The 16,979-nt window shown below is 35.6% G+C and overlaps 1 protein-coding gene across 3 annotated transcripts in view; it reads right to left on the bottom strand.

Annotated features, from left to right (window-relative positions):
- LOC127154555 (ankyrin repeat and SAM domain-containing protein 1A) overlaps positions 1–16,979 on the bottom strand; it is a 139,617-nt gene that overhangs the window by 61,627 nt on the left and 61,011 nt on the right. For all 3 annotated transcript variants that reach the window (XM_051096161.1, XM_051096160.1, XM_051096162.1), the window contains 4 exons: positions 15,357–15,477; positions 12,669–12,712; positions 11,843–11,942; positions 3,944–4,443 (listed from right to left, as the gene is read on the bottom strand). In XM_051096161.1, the coding sequence (XP_050952118.1) occupies positions 3,944–4,443; positions 11,843–11,942; positions 12,669–12,712; positions 15,357–15,477 (765 nt within the window). The remainder of the gene's footprint in view (positions 1–3,943; positions 4,444–11,842; positions 11,943–12,668; positions 12,713–15,356; positions 15,478–16,979) is intronic.

Here is a 16,979-nt window from a genome sequence, read left to right as displayed (position 1 = left end):
CTTTTGATGTATGGTTTGTTAGGATAGGACAATATTTGGCCAAGGCGAGAATATTTTGCGACAACTATTTGAAAATCTGGAATCTGATGGTGCAAAAAAAAAAAAAAAAAAAAAAAAATCAAAATATTGAGAAAACTGCCTTAAAAGCTGTCCAAATTAACTTCTTAGCAATGCACATTGCTAATCAAAAATTAAGCTTTGATACATTTACAGTAAGAAATTTACAAAATATTTTCATGGAACATGATGTTTACTTAATATCCTAACGATTTTTGGCATAAAAGAAAAATCGATAATTTTGACCCATACAATGTATACGTGCTACTTATGACTGGTTTTGTGGTCCAGGGTCACATATGACATAAATGGCATAAAAAATAAATAAATAAAAAGGCTGAATAAATATAATAAAATATATAATGAAAGTAGTGGTCCCCTGGGGTGTCTCTGCTGCTACCGTTTAACAAAAATGTTTATTCTGAAATAAAAATCACACTGATGACATCACTTGAATTTCTTCTTATTTCCTAAAGATCTATAAAGAAAGGCCCATGTTAAGTCTGCTGTCCCTTTTCAGTTATCACAAATTTTCTTAATAAACTTTTCTCATGATTTTATATGCTTTTAGCTGAACTCACTGGTATGACCTGCTTTATTGTTAGGGAATTGTAAAAAACTACAATACAAATGGATTAAACTACTTCATTTAGTGAGTAAACCATGATTGAGAACAAGTGGTTTGATACCTTGCAGCAGGCATTTAGTACAATGCATTTTTCATGAAAATTGTCATTGGTGTTACTGTCACTGGTGTTGCCTTCCTTATGGTCATATAAATGCACACACAAAAATAAAAAAATCATAAGCTGTTATTTATGTGTATTCATAAAGTCAAAAGGTAATAATGTGGTCTAAGTTTAAATGTTAGTAAAAGAAATACATTTTAAGCCATCTTCCCATACCAAAATGGGACATTTCTGTGGAATGACCCAAATGCAGACATTCAATGGGTTTCAACTCTATTTGTAAGGGGTAGAGAGCCGCTGTCCTGCAGAGCTTAGCTTCAACCCTTGAATAAATTAATAAATCAATAAAAACCTGCCTATTCACCTTGTTCTTCAACGTGGAAGTAAGACTTCTGGTTCATTATCTGATATAGGGAAATAACGAGAAGAATAACAATGTGCAGTAAACAGTAAAAGTGAGCTCATAATTAAGGTAATACATTAAAATAATATGGTAAGACACACCAATTTGCAACATCAAGCAGCAAAACAAGCTGTTTTGTACAGCTGAAAATAGCTAGACGCAGATGAGACCGGAGGCCAAACCCATAACATTTACAAATGGCTGCGCCCGCTCTCTCGGGAAGAAAAGGGTAGATAGTAATCCTGAAAACCTCGTTTAGCTTGTTCAGGTGTGTTTGATTTGGGTTAGAGCTAAACTCTGCAGGACAACGGCTATCTAGGACCAAACGTACCTAACCCTGGTCTATTTTGTGTGTTAGAATAGAATCAGACGTGTCCAACAGGCTACAAAACAAAAACAAAAATGCCACTTGAGCCTCTGATACTTCTCAGCTCTTCATCTGCGCACTTGAGTCTGTCAGGCAACAGTCTTCCATTACCAGCGACCGTCTCGCCTGTAAGAGTGTAAGACCAGGTGTAATGGATGAGCCCCTCTATGTTTGTATCCAGTGTCTAGATCTTCAGACTGAAGCCAAAGCTATGGTAATATGGGAAGCTTAATTCAGTTTGGATTACAGATGTTTCCTGCCACGTTCTTCTCAAAGAAATGTCCATATGTAATCTTTAAAAGGAATGTTCCATGCCGAGTTAAGCTTAATCAACAGTATAAACTGCATTTAGCGTTAAAAAGCGTTCAGAAGGTTTACATAAAGCACATTCTCCTGCTTTTTTAGTGTGTTATCAATTTTTGTGGTGGGACTACTGCTCTAAGCATATGAGGCTTGTCATGCACTTGGTGGTACAAACGTAGCAGATGGCTTTTGTTTAGACTGTTTCTGGACATTTTTCATCATCTGACATCATGAACATATGCAGACAACGGGAAGGAGACTAGTTTATGTTCTTCGGCAGATTCAAGACAATGGTCTGGCAAGCTATCTGCTCAGCCCCATGTAAACAAGTAATGTACAACACCTCCTTTCTTGGAAGCATCCATGCGTGGACACTGTGTGAAATTTACCTGGTTTACAGGCTTTAATAATGCAACACTGTCACAACATTTTTAAAAACCTGGAAATAACGTTAATACCAAAGACGAGGTGTACTGAAGCCAGGGCATTCCTTGAACACCCCCAGAGATGTAAAACTGTGTGGTCCAGGGAAAGAATTCCTGTTTCAAATTCCAGAAAAATTATCTGACAATGTCAGATGTTAAACTGAAAAAGAGGATGCTTGTATGAACCCACTTTTGCATGAACATTTCCCTTTAAGTCACTGCACAATGAGAAATGACAGACTGAAAAGGTCACCATTTACCATTCATTCCCTGCATCTCATAAATTTTCCCAGTGGACTCCAGCTACTAACAGTTATCTGTGCCATTACTAACAGATTCTGTGATTTACATAGTTTTGATCACTTGGAATTAAATTAAAGATAAATTAAAGATATACTTTCAGAGATGCAGCCAAAATAAAAAATAAAATAATAAAATAAAATGAAATGAAATAAAATAAATAGTGCTGTCAAACCATTAATCGCGATTAATTACACTAAAATAAAAGTTTTTGTTTACATAATACATATGCTGTATATATATTTATTATGTATATAAAAATACACACACATGCATGTATATATTTAAGAAAAATATGTTATATATTAAAAATATTTATATATAATATAATTTATATGAATTTATATGAATATAAATATATACCTATATAAATAAATATAAACAAATTTCTAAGACTAGAATAGAATATTCATTTAATAACAGCCGTGAACCAAAAAAATTTCTCAAATGTTATACTGACATTTTTTAAAACAAATGTTCCTAAAACTATGATCTTTATGAATAATGAACTATGAATAATAATAATCTTTAAATAAACCTCAAACTGATTTTAGTCTAATGTAAACTCTCAAGTACGCTAACCGTAGCAATGTGCTAAACTAGGAGTGGGCGATGTGACCAAAATCTTATGTCACCAACTCGAGTAGACCAGTAATTTTTTTTTTTTACCATGGTACCAATATATATCACAATATAGTTATTTTTGCTTTAAGTAAAGTCTTTATGATATCAAAAATTTTGATACCATAGAAATGTAATAATTCCTTTCACCAGTGTCAGTATCACAAAACCTAATACTACCCTAAATAAAAAACTTAAAAAAAAAAAAAGAAAGAAATATGAAATGCTACAAACGTTCTATAGAATTGCATAAAAAATCCATATTCTACACTGTGTAAACTAAATATATATTTCATTCTTAAGCTACAAAAGTGATTTAGTTAAGAGATTTTCTCTCTTTTGTTGTTTGATTAACATGAATGACAGACAGCAGAAATATTAGACTGCTGTCACTTTAAGACCTGCCCGGATCCAATATACTGTTACACACGTGTTTTCTCAGCTGCTTGCTTTCACTTAAGACCTAAATTAACCTAATAACTGCAGACAGCATGAACATATATCAAAATGAGTTCCCCTTTTGCTGCTTAAAATCACTTGTTTTTAAACTGCAATGCTTATAAATGCATGCAGACAATATGTTTTCGAAAGCACAGCCATGTCATGTAAGCGTGTAACTGCGATAGACACGACAGTCCGAAATCTCAACCGGTTGACACCCCCATGGTAAAGAATACACAATTAAAGCTATCAATGAAATTTAAACATTTTTGGTGTTTGAAATTCCGATTCATTTGTGTAAGGATAGTACATCCAGGCCACAAGGGGGAGCTCTTACCTCGTCCCATTCTGATGTGAACGAAGGTGATTTTTCCAGTCTTCTCTTGGTCGTGCTACAGTTGGACACCGACTCACTTCGGCCGCCCAACCCCGTCTCTTCCTCACCTGGCGGGGACACCAGCAAGTCGGAGTCGGACTTCGAAAGGCTACGCGCTAGCTTGAGATCGCCCGGTGGAGGCATCCTTCTCGTCAGCGGAGAATCGCGGGCCGGCGAGCTGTGTTTTGGCGAATCCCGTGGCTCTTTGTGGACCGTGGCGTAGATAGCTTTGGGGTCAGTGTCCTGGAGAATGGTTTCCATGGCGACCGACGTTTTGGGATGGGGAGGGGGGGCGGAGCTCGCAGATGTCGAAGTGTTGGAAGCCTCGGCAGACTTCACTCCAGAGGACGGCAGCCTGAACGCTTCCTCCCGACAGTCGACCACCGGCGAGGAACCGTGAAGCAGACCAGTGAACTGCTCAGGAACAGCAGCGCTTATATCCTGACCGTGCGACGAGCTCTCTGTCAAAAGAACAGAGCAGAGAGTGAGAGAGTTACAGACGAACTGTGGAGTTCTATCTAGACCAGATAACACAAAACCGCCCACGCTACTACTGTCCAGTGCCTGAAACAGATCTGTTTTTGTTTTCTGACTGGAAAAGGGAGGGAGAATAAAATGCAGAAATGCAGAAAGAAAGTTCTTGGGCTCACCAATTCTAAAGTGCCCGTGTTAGAGAAATCCAAGCGCAGACTGAGCAGCTGACTTTTCTCCATAGAGGTCTGTTTGTGACTTGCTTGTTCTATTCCCTGTCTCACTCTCTCTCTCTGTCGCACTGCTAACAAGCATACAGCTTTATAAGGCTTGCTTCCAGAGAAGTTATGCCTCACTAAGGATTCCCTTCATTATGAGTGGCAAGCTTGAAACAGGATACCACAGAGATGACTGTGAAAGAAACACACTCGCTCGCTCTCTCACAAACACCAGTGTGCCACACTGTTATGCGTTGGGTTCTTAAAAATAAAAAAAATGCTTTGTGATTATGAAAAATCCTTCTTCCAGAACAGAACACTTACAGATCTCTTCTTACACGCTCTCTCTCTGGCCTGAAACATAGTATAGGCATGTACATAAATACTTATATGCGAGCTTGATTTCAAGGAGAGTTGCATTCTCGGCATAGCCTAGGGGGCGCTATAGAGCACCTTAGCAAAAATTGTTTTCTATGCTCAATTTTCTCTTTCAGGACAACTAATGTCATGTCGGAGCAAACATTTATTCAGAATATTGTTAAACAAGTTATAAAAAGTTATTTTTATAGATTCCTACTTTCCTACTGTACAATAGGTGAAAAACAGAATGTGAAGAAAGCAGTACGTCTGAATTCACAGTATATGAACACAAAAAAAATAAATGCAAAAATTGGACCTTCAGGGGTAAAACAGTTTGTCACTGAGGCAGTCTAGCACCCTAAAGTAGTAATATGTACCATTAAGGTTGTAATATGCTTCTATTGTCCTCACTTGTAAGTCGCTTTGTATAAAAGTGTCTGCTAAATCACTAAATGTACATGTAATGTAAATACAATGTTATGGTACTATAATGAAAATTTTAGGGGTTAAGAAGGTACAAAGGTGTCACTTTGAGGGTACTGCCCAGTGACAAGGTGTCACACCCATAAAGGTACAATTTTTGCACATTGTTCTGAATGTGAACAGCAGAGAGATAAGACTATGGCCTACTATTTTCGGCAACATTTTGAAGTGTACATTTGATGGACATTTTACTTACGAAGGCGGAGTTACGAATGGCAGTAAAGCAACACAAGTGATGGCCACGTGACTAGCTGTGTTTCCATTACCGTTCAAATTGCGCAAATTGAAATTGCGAATAGAAGATACACCCAATTGAAACGTCAATTTCGCAAAAAATCCTATAAATTGAAAAATGTTTTCACGCTCACATGAGGTGGTTTTTCAGGCAATCTGAAAAATGAATATTTCATAAAACTGCAATGGAAACAGTATTTTTGCATTTTTGCAAATGTCTGCGGCTCATAAAAGCTCCGACACAGCCGCCGGAGCTGATCGCTGCCACTCTGTCTAATTGTAACGTTTCGTAATATATGTATTCAAAATTGTGATTCCTTGATTTATAAAAAATAAAATCATGGCAAAACATTACGTTCGCTGTGATGTGCATAAACCTACCAACATCGGACTTATCGCGAAAAGAAAAAAAGTTGTTTAGTTGCATAACATCACATAACAACATGGAAATTAGGTCTGTCACTAACAATTATTTTGGTAGTAATCTGTTGATTATTCTGATGATGAATCGAGTAATCATATATATATATAATAATAAAAATAGACCTAAGTGAACAATAGATTTTAAAGTGACTTAAAATACATATATAATAGCAATGAGCCAATAATAATAATTAGTTCAAAAGCAAGTAATCATATGGTTGTACATATGGTACATTCGGCATTATAACAAATGACTGCAGAGGGCGCCAATGGACTGACGATTGTTTTTACACTTTACTGTGCAATCTAATCTGTGTTTAATATTGACTCAACAACACTTAATTCAAATTACCACGTAATCTTTAACATTCTGCCATTTCTTTATGATACAAAAGCTACAGCCACTGTCATTTCTTCTATATGTAAACATCAAAACGTGTAAACTCAGAGTGAGGGTTCAAACTTTTATTTTGAAATTGCAATGAGCAGTTAGCATATTGAGAAAGATATTGATCTATACTCCAGTGTTTGTGTAGGTTTACAAATGATTTACCTTACAAATCTGATGAAATAGTGCATGTTGCATTCCCAGATGAACGTTACAATAAACCCAAACTGACAATAACATGCAGAGATGGAGTTTAAGATACTCCACACATGTAAATGATAACTGTTTGTGTAACGTTAGCAGCATTTACTGTGAACAGAGCCGCTCTGACATGCACATACATAACCTACACACATGTAAATAAAGCACATATATTAAACCCGCATCGCATATATTTATTTAACTAAATCGTAGCATTTGTGAATTCTTAATAGCTTTATGCTGCATTATGTTTTTTAAATGGGTTTAATATTTAGAATACTCGAATAGAATAGAAGAATCGTTGCAGCCTTGAAAATGCTGTCATTTGCAATAGTATTTTATATCAACATTTTTAAAATATCATAGTTTTTCGCAAATCTCTAACTAATGACAACATGGCGGATGCAGTATGTCCGAATTTCATTCATACCAATAGAACATGCTTTTAAAGGTGCAAATGTAGCAGCTACTCAATCAGTATCCAATTCTGCACCTAGACAGACATTTAGGAAACTCCATCGTCCCCTTTAGGACTGGAGTTTACTATCACTTTAGAAATGTTAGTACGTACAGTGGGATTGTGCAATTGTAATTTGTTGGCCAACATTCACGTCTGTTTCACGTGTCCTCTTGCATAGATGGTTCCTGGCAAGAATGTTGAATGAATTATAAGAACAATATTTGCAAGTGCAACAAGTGAAATGCACTCCCATAGATCTGTTCTCTTCTGTATACGCACTGCACTTGGCTGAAATGTGTCCACTGGCAAACGCACACTCACACACAGACCAAGAGATAAATCCAACTCCAGGTTCCTGATACGAGCCAGGCGGCTGGGCAAACGGCCACCATACCAGAGAGATATCCTGGTGTTACATGTGGTGTTTGGTGACAAGAAAACCAAGTCAGCCATATCAGAGCCGAAGGCAAGAAACATTCTGTATGCAAGTACACAAACTCACTGCAAACACTTGTAACATTGTACATAGTTGTACCTCAAGAACGCAACACAGTTACTTTCAGACGTCGATCCCAATAAAGTGGATTTGTTGTTATTCAGATAAGCATGTCGACCACTAAACTAACATCCATTTCTAGTGAAGTAGTTCACTGTGTGGACATCTTGTGATGGCTACTTTCACTCATGCATGCTCATCTTCTGTCAAAATGAATGGAGAAACTCCAAAAAATTAATATTTTACCTCACTTGCACAGTAGTTACCTGAACAACCTCCCATCCTTGAAAACTGTATAAAAATACAACCAAGACTAACCTTTGGGTTGCTCTTCAAAGTCCAAAGCAAAATCCGAGCACTGGAACCTTGTAAGTTTCGGTTCAAACGAACTCAACTCGGCTCTAATATTTAGTAGCAACTCTCTCCTGAGAACTTCATGTCTCAAGTTTTCCAAGGCATTGGGACTAAATAAACCGCCCACTCAGTGAGGCACTGACAAGTGTGCTGGAGGAACATACAGACACATAAGGCCAGAACCACGAGTCCAATCAATTTCCTCATGTAAATGACACACCTAAAACATACACACACAGGCAGCTCGGCACTTGAGTCTGTGTTTGCGTTTGTGACCCGAAGCCTAACCTGTGACGTCATTTTAAATCAACAAGACCCTCTGGAGAAGATGAAGTCAGGGCTGTTCTCCATCCAAACCCAAGACATTAGAGTTGACAATACACATTAACAGCATTTCTCCAAGAGAAAGTCAGGTGTTTACTCAAACAACAAGCCAGTTTCCAGTAACTACAACCATGCACTGGTTAAATCATCCAATGTTCAATGAAATACAAGCAGAATGAGCATGTTTCAAGCCAAAGAACACTACAGATCTGTTTCTAAACCTAGTACATTAAAGTCCGCTGTCCACGAAACATCTTATTGTTGTACTAAGTTAGTTGTATGCTAGTTTTTCCATTTTAAACACAGCCAAGCACACTGGAGCAGTGCTGACATCTGATGAACTGAAGTAATGTCACCCCTCTAAATGTTCTAGGGTAACAGGGCTGAGTTCATCGTTCAGCTGTTGCCATCTCCTCGCTAAGAGCTTTCTAAGCTCGTGCCAACAGTGAGAAGCGTTTATTAAAAGAGGGAAGAGACATCTAAAACACACAACATGATTTTGCACTTAGGATGAAGCTTTCGTCTCCAAAGCACTGAGGTCAGACCCTCCTTCAAGATTTTAATACGTCAACGCATCGCTCCCGCTGTGAGACCCTGACATGAGAAATATGACGAGCTCACGCCCTGTTATTTGGGTGTGTGCTAGTGTGTGTCTACAGACCGATTTCCTGCAGCGTAATTGACAGGTGCTGAGCGCAGTACGGCTGTGGAGGTGGCAGCTGAGCTCTACGGAGCTTGGCGAGGGACGAGAAGGGCAAGGAGATGAGGAGAGACGTTCTGCTGTTTGTTTTGAAACATGAGGAGAGTGTGAGGCTTTAATATAAATTCCATCAATGTTTATGGCACTCAACAGTATTATGAGAATGCAACTGTATTAAAACAAGAATTTTGTAACATTTTACAATATAATGGCTTCATATGTCTGTTCTTAGCATTTCTAACAGAATTCACCTTTGAAGTAGAAAGCAACCGAGTCGGAATGGTATTCTCTTGGTAATGCTAACTAGAGTCGTGTTACACTGAGTAAACATTGTTCTAAGTTAGGCAAGGATATCTGAGCGATGACTGGAGGATCAGAGAGGGACACAGAGGCAAACTGGGACAAATGCATAGGGACATAACAAATGTGTCCAATTTTGCATTATCAATCGACCAATACTCTTGCTCCAAAATTTATGACTGCAGATATTTTGAAATAGTTCACCCAAAAATGAACATTTGGACAACTTTTATGGGGCTTAAGTTGTTTTTTGAAATTGGAACTTGCATGGAATAGAGCAGCATGAACATTCTTCAAAATTTCAGCTTTTGTCTTTTACAGAAAAAAAGACAGCATAAAAGTTTGGAACATACAAAAATGAGACGTGAGGAAAAGGTTGTATTTCAAAGCTTATGTATTCACTTGCAAAAGCTTTGAAATGTATTGAAATATATATTTTCTTCTCAAATTTTATCACAATGTTTCTTGAGGAACACAAACGTTTCGCAGAAAACACAAGTTTAACAAATGCAAACATTTAGCGAGCAAACAAAAAAGTTTAGCACGCAAATAACAAGCAAACAAAGGTTTATAAGAGGAATGTATGTTCAGTGAGCAAAAACAAAAGTTTGGCACGCAAAAATGAAAAATTAGTGAACAAAAGTTTAGTGAGCAAACGCGAAAGTTGAGCGAGGAAACAGTTTAGCGAACAAAAACTAAAGTTTAACAAACAAAAAAATGAAAGTTTAGCAAGCAAACAAAGTGTAGTGAACAAAAGTTTAGCAAGCAAACAAAAGTTTAATGATCAAAAGGAAAGTTTAGTGAGCAAACAAAACTTAAGCAAGTGAAAATGAAAGTTTAGCAAGCAAATGCAAAAGTTTAAAGAGCAAACACAAAAGTTTATTAGAGGATTGCAAGTTTAGTGAACAAAAATAAACATTTAGCAAGTAAAAATTAAACATTAGTAAACGAAAACTAAAGTTTAGCAAGGAAAATTAAAGTTTAATGAACAAAAATGAAAGCTTGGTGAGAAAATGCAAAAGTTTAACAAACAAAAATGAAAGTTTAGCAAAAGAAAAGCAAGCAAACACAAAAGTGTTTTTGTAGGAAGTGCAAAAGTGTAGCGAACAAAAGTTTAGAGAGTACATGCAAAGGTTTAATTCTCAAAAGCGAAGTTTAGCAAGCAATAATAAAAGTCCAGCAAGTAAATGCAAAATGTTTATTAGAGGAATGTCAGCTAGTGAGTAAAAACAAACATTTAGCAAGCAAAAATCAAAGATCAGTGAACAAAAATTAAAGTTAAACTTAAAAAAAAAAAAAAAAAGTTTAGCAAGCAAAAATAAAAGTTTAGCAAACAAAAGCTAAAGTTTCATGAACAAAAATGAAGGTTTAGCAAAAAACTGAAGTTTATTAAACAAAAACAAGTTTAGCAAGTAAACGCAAAAGTTCAGAGGAAATGCAAAATGTAGCAAGCAAACAAGTTTAATGATCAAAAACAAAAGTTTAGTGAGCAAATGCAAAACTTTAGAGAGCAAAAATAAAAGTAGCTAGCAAATGCAAAAGTTAAGAGAACAAGTTTATTAGAGGAATGTAAGTTTAGCGAACAAAAACAAATGTTTAGCGAGATTAATGAAAGATTAATGAACAAAAATGAAAGTTTAACTAGTAAACGCAAAAGTTTAGCAAGCAAAAATGAAAGTTTAGCAAGTAAACACAAAAGTTTAGAGAGCAAATAAAAGTTTACTTAGGGAATGCAAAAGTTTAACAAGCAAACTAGCTTAGCAAACAAACGTTTGGCAAGCAAACAAAAGTTTTTGGGGGAATACAAAAGCATAACGAGCAAACGCTGAGTTTCTCAGGGGAATGCAAATGCTTTGTGCGAGATCGTAACAACATTTTGCATAAGACTGCAACATTTTTCATAAGAAATCCAAACGCAAACAGCAAGCGAACACTGAAGTTTATCAAGAAAAATGCAGAAGTTTTGCGAGCGAACACAAAAGTTTAACACATCAATGCAAAAGTTTCTTGTGGGAACGCAAAAGTGCAACGAATGAATACAAGGTTAACAGGCAAATGCTAAGTTTCTTGTGCAAATGCTAAGTTTCTTAGGGAAACTCAAAGCTTTTGTTAAACAACACAAAAGCATTTTAATATAATTTTCCTCCCACCTCATATTTTCCCCGTATAAGTGACATGAGGGTGTGTAAATGCTATTTAAAGAAACTACTCCTTTAAAGACAGCCCAAAAGTACAAGTCTTAAACAGATGGCAAGCATTTTACAGAGTAGAGAACGTGTAGTCTTAATTTGTTTGGTATATATTTGAGTGTTTAATAGTAATTGTCATTCAACTGCTTATTGTTATTCAACCATTGCAATAGCAATAACACCATAAAGAATAATACTTAGTTTTTACAGCGTCATTAGCAAGTGAGCTCCTTAAGCATTCACACATGCACACACTCACCTCCAGACGTCTGTCCTGTGCCAAAATGAGGTGCAGGCGGCTGCAGAGTGTTTGTGTTGGACCCTGAAGGTCGTAGGTCAATGTGTGTGGCGGCCTTTCGCTGCAAAAAATAACACCAATATCCACGTATGAAAGAATGTCTAACTTTTGTCAGATGCACAATCACACACACAAAAACAGTGTCTGTATCACACACACGCACGCACAAAACAGATGCTGCATACAGACGATAATTAACTGTCTACTGCACACTAGACAGTGTTCGGACAGCGTGACAGATGTGAGACTGCAAAAAAAAATGATGAAAAAAGTAATAAACAACAAAGCTCTGTTCCAAAATCTTTGAGCTTCCTATGCAGGCAGCATTTTAAAGCATCACGGGATCCAAAAGGAAACTCAATTATGCTGCCTCCTAATATACTACGTTTTAGCCAAATTCTGAGACAGCATAACGTCCATCTTTAGCAAAGGTGGCAATCCAAAAAAGCACTATGCCAAGCTAATCAAAAACAAGAAATATGAGATGGCAAAGAGAAACGCTGATTATAAATAAGCATATTTCATTTGTGTGTGCTGTGTCTTATAATATTTTTTAGAGTAAAAAGCTATTAGCTTAGCAACAAGGTAATGTCAAACTCTACTGGAATGCGTTGAGTCTCAAGTCTTGCGTGAAGCGATACGTGCTGCTGCCTAAAGTGTTTTAACTCACTCACTTGTGAGGTGTCACAGCAGTTAGCATGTTGCCTTATAAGGCAGCTGACTATGTAGGTACAGCAGCAGAGAGAGAAGTTTTGAAACAAAGCTCAAGACAAATTAATATTCTCACCTGAGGTAGGACACTGTTGGAAGACTTGGCTGAGACATCCACATCTGGAGAAAAAGACTTAAAGTTATTCAATGGAAAAATACTTCGATAACAAATAAAACATAAAATGGAACAAATTATGCCGACATTCTGATATTTTTCAACTCATTTTGGCCCTTAGCCGATAGCCATGGCAGATACCAATATATTTCTTTTTGTATGAAAACAAAAAGTCTCTCCTGTGCGGAAATTATAAGATTATAAGCAACTAATTTTGGCTAGTTTTTAACAAGAACATATTTTTTAGAATTAAATAAACAATACTACAGTTCTTTTGTAATGACAGGAAATTGAAGCTTTGAAAATAACTATAAATAAACTACATAATTGCTGCATTTTTTTCTCAGAAAACATTTTATTTTAAGACTTAACATTTGTAGATGGTCTAAAGCACAAGAGTCTTTTAGAGCTCAAAATTAATTTAAAAAATGTAACATTACACATTAATGAATAAATCAGTATATATAAAATGATTTAATTAAGCGTCATGTACGTAATTTATTTGTTTTGTTTGGCGCCATGCCGATATTTACATTTAAAGCCATTCCCGTCCGATTCCAATATTGGTCCAATAATAACGTGCATTCCTAATTATATATATATATATATACATATATATATTAGGGCTGTCAACGATTAATCACAATTAATCGCATACAAAATAAAAGTTTAAGTTTGCCTAATATATGTGTGTGTACTGTGTGTAATTATTATGTATATATAAATACAAACACATTCATGTATATATTTAAGAAATATTTTCAAGCATATATATTTATTATAATTTTTATAATTTGATATTATATATAAATAAAATAATTTTGTATATTAATAACATATTTCTCATATATATATATATATATATATATACACACATTCATTTGTGTGTATTTATATATACATAATAATTGCACACAGTACACACACATATATTAGGCAAACTTAAACTTTTATTTTGTATGCGATTAATCGCGATTAATCGTTGACAGCCCTAATATATATATATCGTTGATATATATAATATATATATATATATATATATATATATATATATATATATATATGTATGTATGTATGTATGAAGAGTTTGGTTCCAAAACGCTATAAATCTACTTTGATTAATTTGAGTAAAAGTGTGTTTTCTTTACCAATAAAGTGGCAAGATGAGAACCATTATTTTCTGTTTCAAACTTTCACATAGCAATTTCAGGTTATAATAACATTAAAAATTCAAATCCAGATTTTGGTTTTAAAAGATTTATTATAAAAACTAAAGATTCACATAAAAAACACTTCTGCATTTTTCTCCATATAATGGACTGATATGGCGCCCCGATTCTGAACTTCCAAAATGCAGTTTAAATGCGTCTTCAAACGATCACAAATGCGGCTGTAAACGATCTCAACCGAGGAAGAAGGGTCTTATCTAGCGAAACGATCAATTATTTTCATATTTATTTTAATCTCAAATGCTCATCTTGTCTTGCTCTGCCTGAGCTCTGTGTATTCTGCCTCAAGACAGTTCGGGTATGTGGAAAAACCTCCCATCGTATTTTCTCCCTCAACTTCAAAAATCATTTCAATATCATCCTACATCGCTGCAGAAGTACTGACACAGTCTTTGCAAAGTGAACATGAAAAGAAGATCAAACACTCTTAACAAAAAAGGTAAAACAGCGATATAGGGTGATTTTGAAGTTGAGGGAGAACATGAGATGGGAGTTTTTTAACATACACTGACTGCCTGGACTGTTTTTTTCCGGTTCACAACAGAGTAAGACAACACGAGCATTTGGCATTAGAAAGTATATAAATTGTATTATTTTAATGAAAATAAACAATCGTTTCGCTAGATAAGACCCTTCTTCCTCAGCTGGGATCGTTTACAACCACATTTGGGATTGTTTAAAGCCGCATTTAAACTGCATTTTGGAAGTTCAAAATCGGGGCACCATATCAGTCCATTATATGGAGAAAAATCCTGAAATGTTTTCCCTTTAAAAAAAACAATTTCTTTATGACTGAAGTAAAAAAAACATGAACATCTTGGATGACAAGGGGGGTGAGTACATTATATGTGAATCTTTGTTTTGGAAGTGGATTTCTCCTTTAATTTCTGAAATTATTTGTAATTAAATATATTTACCGAAAAAAAATGGTGACGTGTTCAATACTTATTTTACCTGCTGTATATATGAGCAATATCACACGAGTAGCCATGCAACATGGCTGCATATCAGCACGGCTGTGATTTGGCTGTAGGTAATTGCTCGATGGAACAAGTGTGTAAATACATAGAAACAAAAACAAAGTATTTCTAATGTTTAACCAGACATCAGAGCCAGAGGCAAATTCCACAAGATCTGGCAAAGGTAAGGCTACTCTCGACAGGTTCATGAGCGCTGAATGGCCGCTGAAGTTTTTTTAGTTTTAGTTTACAATAACAAAACTGTTTTGTCATCACTTTTTGAATAAAGAAAGACTAGAAATATGAAACATCTGTTCTATTATTTTCCTTGATGACAATGCCATTTTTGGGAAAGGCAACTGCGAATTACCTCGTGTTTAATAAACAAAGAAGTGAGGCAAATTTATAAAGTTCATGTGAGGTCTCAGAACAAGAGGACACCATGGAAAATGTGCGTGTACCTGTTTTGCTTTGTGTGTTGTTGGGGATTTTGGTCTGTGCGGTGACTAACAGTTCATACGTGTGGTCTTCCTCTTCCAGAGGCTCGGCGCGTTCGTCCACACTGCTGTTGGTGTAAACCGCCTACGGAGAGAGAGAAAGATGGACTCAGTGAGGTAGAAAACGCTGATATAAAAATCAGCCGCTTATTTCACAGTCCGCACCACTTTACGAGCAGCAGTGCTATGAAAATGATGACCGTTTTAATACCAGTGGATAACAGTATAAAGCTGAATGGCTGACATTTATATGACACAGTCCAGTGAGTGATCCTACTGCTGACACTGCATGAAGGTATCAAAAAAAGCTTTGTACAAACTGACCTACTACTTTAGTTCAAAGCTAATGTGTTCAGAAGTTGTGAATCTATGTATCCAGCCGCAGAGACACAGGTGGAGTGTTTTAGTATTGGTCATGGGCTCCCGAGTCTTCAGACAGAAGGTTTGCTGTGTTGCAGAGATCCACAGCATTAATATTCATGAGGATGCTGTTTGATTTGGGTAGACGTGCGGAAACAGCAGTCAGCGAGTGGAAAGACGGATTCAACAGCCTCTCGCCGCAATATTCATTGTTCTGTTCTCTACCGTACGCACTGCTGCAAATCAGTGCGTCTATTCATTACGTACTCACAACAACACTTGTGTCATATAGACATTAGATACGAAACACTAACGAAATTAAAAAGATTCATGACAGTACTATTTGCAAACATTCATTATAGTATCTTAAGATTCCATGTACTGTAATGATCAACGGTTATCATTCACTATGGTGTTGCACGATACACCGGTACTTAAAAACTATCGCGATACCCTAGTAGTACCGGTATTTTAAGAATGTATTTTAATAAGAGCCGTATTTCTACGTGTCTGTGCTAGTGAATGGCGCAGACTCGCAGTTTTGTTTAGTACACACATACACGTGCTGTTTTCAGCCTCTGCTGCCTCAATATATGTGTACATGAACACATGAACATAATCTCTAGAACTGCTCTGAGAGTCTCTTCATGAGCATTTTACCGTTTCTTTTGCGGAAAACTATCGTCATATAATGAAGACCCTAAAGGTCTTCACAGCAACCCGTCAAAATATAAGTTTGGTTTAACTTGACAGTCAGAAATATATTAATATATTACTTAAGGTAAAGATACTACTACTACCAATAATAAAAATATTATTAAAAGTTTTAAGGAATATTTACCAGAAAAAATATTTACCAAAATTTATTTACCAGAAAACTGTAATTACACAACACAGTATTTCTGAAAAAAAAAGAAAAGAAATAATAGCCAGTAATAAATTAATTCTATATCAAATCTAATTATCCTTTATAAATTCATTAGACATGATTTTGATTATTAAAATGTGATAAAACCATTAAATTATAATTAAATAATAATTTCAATAATAAAATGAATGAAATTCACAAACAAAAAAAAATAATAAAACGTATTTCATAGGGCCTTAAAAACATGTAATTTTTGTTAAACTTTTAATAAATTGCTGTTAAATTCTGCAAGTTTCATGATTTCAATTAATTAGACATGCTTTTGGATAAATATTTTTTTTATAATTTAAATGGAATTT

Source organism: Labeo rohita, chromosome 23 (assembly GCF_022985175.1).
Source record: "Labeo rohita strain BAU-BD-2019 chromosome 23, IGBB_LRoh.1.0, whole genome shotgun sequence".
NCBI lineage: Eukaryota > Metazoa > Chordata > Actinopteri > Cypriniformes > Cyprinidae > Labeo > Labeo rohita.
This window is presented reverse-complemented; position numbering and strand designations above follow the sequence as displayed.